At 40.1% G+C, this 10755-nt stretch overlaps 1 protein-coding gene across 1 annotated transcript in view; it reads left to right on the forward strand.

Moving 5' to 3' along the window:
• LOC107103918 (signal peptide, CUB and EGF-like domain-containing protein 1) overlaps positions 1-9225 on the forward strand; it is a gene marked incomplete at both ends in the record, with an annotated part of 42784 nt that extends 33559 nt beyond the window's left edge. The window contains 2 exons of the mRNA XM_015403777.1: positions 869-985; positions 9136-9225. Of these exons, the coding sequence (XP_015259263.1) occupies positions 869-985; positions 9136-9225 (207 nt within the window). The remainder of the gene's footprint in view (positions 1-868; positions 986-9135) is intronic.
• Between the last annotated feature and the right edge of the window lie 1530 nt (positions 9226-10755).

The following is a 10755-nucleotide window of genomic DNA, read 5'->3' on the forward strand; positions in this document are numbered from 1 at the left end:
GGTATCCTGCTGGAACTGTTAACGTGGCCAGTGAGACGAATACTTGGAAAAAAAGAGAAAATAAGCAAAGATCCCTAAAGAATCAATCATTCAGCTGAAGCTCCATTTTGCTTCCAGCTCCCAAAGCATTCAGACTCTTTCTCTATGAGCTTGTTTTCTTAGCTTTGGCGTAATGGTGGAGAATATTGAGGTCTTCCTGTAATAAACATTAGTAACAGAACAGCTTCCAAAAGACCTTCAGTGGTAAAATATGGTGGAGATTTTATTCCAAAACCATCAGAGCATATCAACTGAAAGCGAAGGTGCTGAAGGATTCAGGAGTGGGAATTGGTGGCTCTTTACAGCTGACTTGCTTTTCCTCGCGGCTCATTCAGCGAGTGCAGCCATGGAATGCACTGCTGCTCACACTGAGGGGAAAAAGGCAGCTTTTAATTGCACTTTATTTGGCTTCATAGCTCCTCTCATAGACAGTCTGTGAACAAAGCCTGAGCTAAGCGATGATGCCATCTAAAGGCAGGAGTTCACTTCAACAAAAACTGCTTATTAAACTCTTCGAAGCTCCGTCTCCAAACATAAAAACTGCTTTTCTTTCTTCTTCTTTGCATTATTTATTATTATCACCAATAAAAAGTAGATCTTTAACTTTTTTGTCACAAAAATAAAAAAATCTCAAAGCTCTTGTTGGGAAAATTAACCTTTTATTGATTTCTTTATATTCTCATTAAATGAGACGTGCTGGGTGAGTTTAAAGTTATTTAGGATAACGTGTCGATAGATGTGACCAGTAAAGACCATTTTCACAAATTAACCTAAACTTTAGATTTTAAGATACGTTAGAAAGTAACATTTTCATTTGCTGTTTCTATAGTGACGTGTAACTATGGAAACGGCGGATGCCAGCACACTTGTGAAGACACGGACACGGGGCCGGTTTGTGGCTGCCACCAAAAGTACGCCCTGCATTCAGACAGCAAGACCTGCATCGGTAAGTGGCAGCGCTAACGGCTAAACCACAGAACCAACAATAAACTCTGAATATCTGTTTTCATTTTTAACTGACTGCGATCAAAGTGTAAAAAAATTCTGGACAGACTTTTTTCTGCTGAACTTTCTGATGCTCATAGATTTATTCATCAACCTGAGCTGCAGGAATCACCGACATTCTAGCCCAGTAAACTAGCCCCGCCCACCAGCGGCCAGGATCACGTTTGCCTGCGAGTGGACTAGCCTCGATCAATGCCCCGGGCTCTAGAACTGGCGGGCCAATCACAACGCAGAGATGTGTTTTGAATGACAAAGCTGCGATACGCAGTAGAAGCACAACAGTAGCATGATGCACGGCGGCAGCAGCAGCTTTCAATGGAGCGCTCCTTTGAAAGTTAAAAGTTCTCTTTCTGTTGCTGTTGTTCAATAAAAGGACGTTTTCAGATCATTGGAGGCGAGAATATTATACTTCAAAGCGTCACTATATCGTCCATTTACTGATTTAATGCACAATAAAAAAAACAATTCCCGAAGTTGAGAGGACCGCGGCAACCAGCGGAGCTCCGAGGCTAACGGCGGCCAGGGCTAGCGTAAGCCCATCTGCAGCGGCCCTCTCTTGGCTTAGCCGTGTGTGACGGACCGCTGGTTCTGATGGCGAGTTTTCACTCAGCTTTGGAATCAGTTCTGGAAGGATCAGACTTTGGGTTTTAGTTGAAACGTGAGCAGGAAGAGGCTCTACACTCATTCATTTTAAAGAAGGACGTATTCAACGTTTTACCGACAGGCTGTTTGTTTCCACCCCCCCACCAGCTTCCTGTGGCGCTTCCTACGTCACAGTCAGCTCCTCATTGGTCAGAGCGTTGGCCAATAGGCACAGACATGGTTTGAAAAACAACAGGTTGTTCTTATCATCAATCTTCCAATGTCTCATTCATCGGGGCCAGACTAGATTAAACATTTAATCTCACATTTAGTCTGGATTATCAGGCTACCGACATAAATCATTTTAGTGACATTTTCTCCCCAAACTGCTGGGATGTTTGTTTTATTATTTTGATGATGTTTCAACTTTAAACCTGAACTTTCATGTAGTTGATTTTGATTGAATAATTATGTTGTTAAGTTAGCAGCACGCTGCTCTACTGCTTGCTGCTAACTGATGTCAGCAGCAGAGTTTACTGAGATCCTCTGAAAAGGTGATGAGCAACAAGTTGGAGAAAGAATAAATTCATTAAAAACATTTGACCCTTTAAATAATTTTTCTCATTAGAAACTTTGCATCAAAGCTTTTGTTAAATTCAGTTTAAAGTTTCAGCTGCTTCTTGATGACCTTTCTATAAACGATGGCCTCTATGGAGGCTAATTTGTTTCATTTTTGTTGCTGCCACATTTTGGAAATTGAAATTTGAATAAAAAATCTAGAAATAGGTGTGAGAGTAATTTAAAATAAAATGACATATTTTAGTAATTTCATACTTGCTGTGGTTGATCTGATTGGTTGGTGAAGGAGTGAAACTTTTTCTGTCACCAATTGATGAGTTTAGTTAAATGTTTTGTAATTCAACTTAGAGATAATTTCTGTTATTTTATAAGTAAAGAAAAAAAACCTTCTGAAACCAGAAAACTTTTTATTTTAGAGTGCGTTAAAAACCTCCTAAAAACTACTCTGGCATTTTTAGATGATTGGGAACTTATCAGGTGGTTAGATTCGCCATAACAAGCAGAGAAACGTCACTGATGGCTGGAGGAGTGGATGGTGGATCCAGCCGATCAACCAGACAAACAGGCAGCCAGCGAGTAAAACCAGCTGATCCAGTTTATCCTCTGTGCTGCAGAGAAACAGTCCATCGCTACAGAAAGCAAAGCTGTTGGTTTTAGAAACGGATTGAGGGACAGAAGGATGTTTGTTATTGGAAGGTGAAGGAATCTGGTTGATCATTGATGATGTCTGACCCTGAAGCTCCGCCTCCCTCTGAAAACATGTTAAAAGTTTGCATCCTTTGGAGGCTGATTGGAAACGCGCACTGGAAAAATTAATCAAATAAAAGCTTTGATGACGGATGCAGGAAATGTTGATGCAGTCAGTCAGTCAGTGAAAGAATTGCAGGAAGACATGGATGAGTTTAAAATGCTCATCAGTTGGTTATTCTAGTCTTATCAGAGAAAGAAAAGGTAAATTATATGATGACTGGTTTGAGCCTCAAACCTGAATTATTTCCTGAAAGATGCTGAAACATGGATCATCTGATCTAAGTCATCTGCTTCCACTAGATCATCAACATCCAGATCTTCCTCAGTCTCAGAGTTTAAAAGGCCAAAGCAGAACAGGCTGCTGCACTGCAACCAGTTGCTGCCTTGAAAGAAATACAAGATGGAGCAAAGTGAGCTGGAAGCTGATCTTGCAGCATCAACTGCTAAAATAAAGAGCTTAGAAAGTGATGAGGTGGAGCAGAACCCACCCTTAGGTGGCGACATGAGGAATATTATCTCCCTAATCCAGACCCAGATTCCATAGAGGGTGTATAATTTATGCAGCTAGCTGCTAAAACTCCAGTTCAACAGACGGTTTGGAGGAACTTTGATCTCCCAGGAGTTTCAGCACAGCAGAGAATGAGCGACCGGGAGAGAATGTGGACTGACAGTTACCCCCGTCCACGAAGGATTCATTAAGTCATTCTGATTCATGCATCCCTTTGGCAGAATTCAATGGAGCCATTTTAATCTAGATTAATCTAGATTAAATCCAAGATTACAGCGAGATAAATCTAGGGTTAGTCCATAGCTTCAATGCCTTCATCCTGCAGGACCTGCTGATCCACTCCAGCCTCATGAGGTCCAGCTTAGTCCTGCATTAGGAGGAACCCAGGACCAACCGAACCAGCAGAAGGTCTCAACAGGGGTCTGAGGATCTCATCTGGGTACCTAATGGCAGCCATGCTTGCCAATCCTGGTCTTCTCTGGCCAAGCGTCCTGCATGGCGTTGCTCTGTGAGCTCAACCTCCATCATTTGACATCAGGCCCTCATACCATCCTCATGGAGTCGGTTTCTAACCGTCTGTGCAGATAGATCCACATCTGCGGCCTGCTGGAGGTCATTCAGCAGGGCTAAATGATGCTCCTCCTGTTCCTCCTTCACAAAGGCTGAGGTAGCGGTCCTGCTGTTGGGTTGTTGTCCCACAGCCTCCTCCATGTCTCCTGGTTTCCTGGCCTGTCTCCTGGTAGCGCCTCCAGCCTCTGGACTCTACGAATCTATATTCTGGATTAGATAAGATGTCAGTTATTCTTGCATCGATAGCTGCAGCATTGTTCTGCTAAAAAACACACCTGCAGGCTTTCAGAGTTCCTATCGCTGCTATAAACATTCATCATTTCCCTTCAGGTCGGCTCTACCAGACATTTTTAGAAAAACAGAGTTTCTTTCCCACAGGCTGTAAATCTGATCAAACTTATTTATTTCCTGACAGGAGAAATGTTTGTTTCTCTCTAACATCATTTTTACTACATTGAGGGAAAACTCTTTGTTTATGTGACAAACTTTGGTGATTAAAGCTCATTTAAAAGTGAAAAGTTTATTTCTAAAGATGGGTCAATACTAAATTAGCAAAGTTTCTATTTAATCTGTCGTTAAATCAGGTTAAATATTTGACTTATAGAAACTTAAAACCATATTAATGTTTATCTCACATTCTTTTTTGCTTCTCTTATTTCTTCCCATCAAACTTTTAAAGCTCTTCTCTTTTTTTATTACGCTAATGCTAATTAATGTTGACCAAGAGCTTTTAGATTTATTCAATCAGACAAATATGCTCAGTTGTTTTCTTACAAAGAACTTTTTGGTTTTATTTGTATTTATTAAATAAGTACGCTGTGAAAATGAGGAAAGAATTGTTTGATTTTTAGAAGCTAATAAAACTGAGAACCTTTTATGTTTACATACATAAATATGAGAGAAACATTTGACCATAATTGTTCTTAATTATTTATTCTCTTTTTTATTAGATTTTCTGTCAAAATATCCAAAGTTTTTAACTCTAGAAATGCCAGAATGGGTCACATTTACCTCATGTTCACTGAAAAAAGAAATTAAACCGTTTTTGGAATTTGCTAAATTATGTTTAGTTTAACATGATTGTTACATGTTAGCAGGGTAGGACAAAAAACAATTGTGTTAAAGTAACTAAATATAATTAAATAAATGCAAAAAGCGGTTATTTTTTTCAGCGTTGAAGCCAAAGACTTTCATTTAAAGTAAAATAAGCTGCAACTATTAACTCTAAAACTGCTGTTTGTGCTACTTGAAAAATAATGTATCTTTTTTTTTGTTTCACCTGTGCGATGCATGCTGGGTTGATGATGCTAATGTTAGCGCTTCCTGGGCTAACGCAGGAAGGCTAACATTAGCAGAGTTGTTTTTTATCGTATTTTGTTTGTAAATTTAGACGAAGCCAAACTGCGTCTCTTCCTCAAAGTTTTCCTGAGCCGTTTTACACGAGTTATCGTTCAAACTAACTGAAGTGATCTACTGTTTAATGTTATTAGCTAGGGCTAACACTGTTAGCAGAAGCTAACACTGTTAGCAGAAGCTAACAGGAAATCAAACCTGGCTCGTTTCAAGGTGAGCAAAAGCAGATTTAGAGACGAAATAACACGACCTGAATGAGCTGAAATCTGAACAATATCTTCATCATTTCATCATAATTATGTTAAAACCTTAACTTACACATACAGTAGAATCTATTAGGGGTTTTATTACAAAAAAAAAGCTATAAAACAATTTATTTTTACACAATTTAATTTAAACAGCATCACATAAAAAAAGTTTAGACATATTTAAGGAAGATTGTTAAAAGTGACAATAAAATAAAATTTGTCAGAGTTAATAATGGCTAAAGGATAAAATGACTGACTGGTTGTAGAGTTACGTTAATTAACAGTAAACAATAGACTGGATCCTCTTTGACCAAAACAGGAAGTTAGAATAAAGGCATCTGATATATCAGCTTTAACTGTAATCTAAGTGATTATGGGGAGAATTGTGCTCCATTATTGTTTGAGAGCAAAAAGCACATTTTGTGAATTGAAGTCTGATAAAAATACATTCCAGAAATGTTTAAAAACATTTTATTCATGAAAAGATTGTTTGAGTTAATTTGCTGTTTTCTTTCTCAAATGTAATGAATGTTAGCTGATAGAATGTTTTACATTTTATTTAATGTAGAAACTGTGTGTTTTTCTTTTTTACATTTACATTTCCTTTACAACAATAATGGAACAAAATTCACTCCATACTTAATTTGTTTTCAACGCAGACAAACGATTTGCTCTTTTCTGGACAAAGCAGCTGAGACACATTAAAGTATCCTGACTGTCTGACTGTTTCCAGGAACTCTAAAGGACGTCCCTTCGTCCTTATGTCCTTTTGTCCTTATGTCCCACTGAAACCCACGGCTGGGTGGGATTTGACTGCTGCTAATCCCTTTTTTTTCAGCCTCTTTACGTGGATCATCTCGCCAAGAAAAGGTTGGCGTGTGGAAAGACGCAGAGACTCGTCCTCCGGTTCCCAATGTCTCTGTCTATCGTGTCTCTCTGTTCTCTGTCTTTGTCCTTTAAAGAGGCTCTCCGTAGTCCCAGAGACCCCTCACCTCTCTGGACCCACCTTGAACCCTCAACCTTATTTGACCCTTTTCGACATGTGGACTCTGTCCTCCTGTCCCCCTGTCCCCCTGTCCCTCTTCCTCTCTCCTGGTGATAGTTCCTGATTGCCTGTCTTGTCTGAAAATCTGTGTGAGAATCAATGCAGGTTAAAGGAAGGACTAAATCATAGATGGTAGCTGTGGGGTGGGGGGGGATCGGGGGCCCTGTGTGGGGCTAAACAGACGTCTCAATTGCAGCCTGATCAAACCAGTCTTCCCACCCTGTCCACTTCATTTCCCATCACCATTGAAAACCTGAGCAGGAACTGCAGTAACCGAGGGGTTAACAAGTGTCGACCAAGATGGCCTCCGGGCCCCTAACCGCCCACCGCTAGCCCTGAAACCAACAGAACCTGTCACTGCATGTGTCCATTCTTATTTGTGACGCCATGTTTTTTGGTTCCCTCCTTCACTAATCAACCTGGTTGTTGCTTTGCCTTGTTAACCAGAGTTCCTGCATCTGTTCCCCTGTTTCTCTCTCCCTTATTTTACCCTTTTATTAACTGCATATCTGAGGTCAAAGCTTATTGTTGTAGTTTTGTTTCACTGCATTGGAACCATTTCCCCCTTAGCTGTAGAGGTAGACTGGTTCTACTCCTCCTTCCTCCTCATCCTGCATACGGCAAAGGAAATAAGGATTAAATACAGTTTGATTCATGTCCACAAATATCAGTCTAATGGAGCTACTGATATAAACCGTTTGTCTTTAACAACTCAAGTACATCAGAAAGAATAGACATCAATTAGTCCAAAGATTAGAGTCTATAAAAGACCAGATGAAGCTACTATGAGAAAAAGCAGAGAGAGCAGAACGTTAGAGATTGAACTAACAGATTCTGCAGAGTGGGAGAATAGAGATAGAATGAAGCAGAATGACGAAAAAGGGGTCCCTATGTCCTCCAGCAGTCTAAGCCTATAGCAGCAGAACTATAGAGATAGAATGAAGCAGAATGATGAAAAAGGGGTCCCTATGTCCTCCAGCAGTCTAAGCCTATAGCAGCAGAACTATAGAGATAGAATGAAGCAGAATGATGAAAAAGGGGTCCCTATGTCCTCCAGCAGTCTAAGCCTATAGCAGCAGAACTATAGAGATAGATCAGGATAACCTGAGCCACTCTAAGTCACTGTAGGTCCCTAAAACAAGTTACCTTCTGGGTTCCTACAGGCATCCTTTGGTCCCACAGACTGTTGGGACCAGCAGACACACAGAGACGCTTATATTTTATCTCCTACTCTGACACATTTCTTTTTCACACACTCCAGCCAGTAGACCCTGTAAAGCTGGTATTCAGTAGCTTTTGATTGAACATTCAGCCAGTTAGCTGAGGAGCAGAAAGCCTCCATTCATTGCTGAGAGCGCTTCAGAGAATCCTTGGCTGGCATTAGAGAAAAAGGTAGTAAGGTAGAGGAATGGAAAGAACATGAATTGTTCCCATTCTGGCCTCCCCCCCTCCCCAACTTCATAAGACATCAAAGGCCTTTCTACTGGGAGCAAGTGGCCCCCATTGATAGGCTGATGCTAATGATTAAAGCCCAGACTGGTTCTTTCTCTCGCCACCTTCATCCAATGCAGGACATGCAGGACTTTAGCTTCAGCCGGTCTGCTCACTCTGTTTTCTATTGTTGCCATTTTTCCTCCACTTCCTTCATCTTTGGGAATGAGGTTTTTAAAACATTGACTATTAAGAGCAGTTATGATTTGACCGATAGACAAACAGGCAACCAGCACTGCCCCCAGACGACCCTCTCTTCCCTTTTACGTTTCTAAACCTTCTTTGCATGCAATCCATCCCAAATGTTCAGTGTGCTGCCGTCCGCCTATCATACGCCCCCCTTACCACACCCCCATCGTAAGTCCTAGTAGGACTTTCTTCCTTTCTTCCTGCCCCTGTGTCTTCTAACCCCCATCCCAGTCATCTTATCGTCTCTTTGAACCCCCCCTCTGTGCTCATTGCCCCCTCATGCACTGTTCTTGTGCTCCTCCTTGCATCATCGTGCACATTTCTTTGCCCGTCTCGTCTGTTGGAAGCAGCTTCTCTTGAACGTGTCTTGTTTTCCTTTTCTTACATGTTAAAATGAAGAAATGATTCCCTAAAAATGAACTCTGTGTCCTGGAACATCTAAACCCCGACATGATTAAAAAACCCGACAGCTGCAGAGTTTATGCTCCATTTCATTCTTCTTCGCCTGTTGACCTTGTTGCCTACTGCTTCATTAACTGATTCTGATCAGTTTTATTTATTTGGTTTGGTTGTTTTTGATTTGCTGCAGGGGATGGATCATGTTTGGGGATTAACACTCTAACAGGGATATTTGGTGCCTCTTCATCGCTTCTTGCTTCTTGGCTTTGTTTTGTTTTTTTATGCACAAACGGCAAAGTTAGGGCTGCAGGTCTGGTCATTTGGGCTTCTCATTAACCTGCTGCTCACTGTTTGTCCCCTTGTCACTTGTGTTTTAGAGAAAGATGAGGCTGCAATTGAGAGCTCTGAGTTCAATGCCACGTCAGTAGCTGATGTGGACAAGCGGGTGAAACGGCGGCTTCATATGGGTAACTCTTTTCTTCCTCTTTCTATGTGTTGCCATGCCGCTTGTGCTTGTGCCCCCTCCCACTTCCAGTTTCTCCTCCTTCTCCTCTTTCTCTCTTTCTTTTGTTTGGAAAAACATTTTGGTAAATCCTCTGGTGCACGCTGTGTCCACCCAAGAGTCCCCTATTGACACCACTGTAATTAAAACTGTTTGTGGAGGACTAAAACAAATCATTATCCTTTGCAACCTTTGTTACCTCAGTCACCAAACGTTGGTAGACTAATGATTTCCCAGACACTAACACGACACCTCAATGCCACAGTTCTCTGCTCTATTGCAATAACATCTAACCTCCGACATTAGGAAAAAAATCGTTACTTCAAATGAAAATAGTAGCGTTTCAATCATATGGTGCTTAGTGAGCGCCATCAACAATATCCGTGTAAGTAGGACGTTAAAAAGGTAAAACAATCCCTTTAAAAAGTTCTGGACTTGTTTAACTTCTCAATAATCTCAATAAGCCGAGGATTTTTACTCTTTAATTGCAAGTAAAGTTATAGACCAGTTCAGACGTTTCTCATTTATTCAAACTTCTTTATGACTATAATCAACTTTATTTCAGGCAGGTACAGAAAATTACAGATTACAACATTTTATTTAGCAGGAATGGTAAAAAATGTGAGGCTTCCTGTGAGGTCTAAGTCCTTTTCATAATAAAACCTTTGATTTAATCATAGCTATCACAGATTACACAATCTGGAATATTCTACGCAGAGTAACGTGGCGTATGACTGGGTGAATTATTCACCTCCAGATTAACGAGGCCTGATCGTTAGGGATTAAAACTCTGTTCAATCTATTTCTATGCATGTCATGTCAAGGCATTTTACAGAAACAATTCAATGAGATTATAAAAGTTAGATGTATAATCTAATGAAACCCAGCCAAGTCTTTGACTTTGGAAAATTCACTCAATGTTGAGTTTATTAGTTATTTTATTAGCATATAAAAACAACATGTTGACCAAATAGCTGCACGGTTCAGCAAAATGAATAAAAACAGCAACAAGAACAAATATAAAACTATTTAAAGTTAAAACTAAAACAATTATATTTCATTACAATCTTTATAAGAGAAATCCAAACTGTTAAATCAAATGCCAAAGAATAGAAAAGGGTTTTAAGATTTAAAAGTCTGAACAATCTGAGCAAAGCGGACATGAAAAGGAAAACCCTGCAAACTGCAAAGGCCTGATTACATTTCAAAGTTTAACTGGAGCTAAGAATATCTAAGATAAGCTGGTTGGTTGATCTTTTACTGCGGTTTAACTCTTAAAGAAATATGAAGGAGCCAAACTGCTAAAAACAATTAAAACAACAAAATCATTTGAAATCAATTCTAATACAGACAGGAAGCGGTGAAGAGAAGCCGCAGATATGAGCTCTCGTTTTTTGCTACCTGTTAAAAGATGAACTGCAAAGAGGATTGATCTAGTATAAGGCATTACAGCAACCCAACCAATTCTATTCAGTTTATTTCTATAGCTCCAATT

Source organism: Cyprinodon variegatus, unplaced genomic scaffold (genome assembly GCF_000732505.1).
Source record: "Cyprinodon variegatus isolate N-32 unplaced genomic scaffold, C_variegatus-1.0 Scaffold1564, whole genome shotgun sequence".
Lineage (NCBI taxonomy): Eukaryota > Metazoa > Chordata > Actinopteri > Cyprinodontiformes > Cyprinodontidae > Cyprinodon > Cyprinodon variegatus.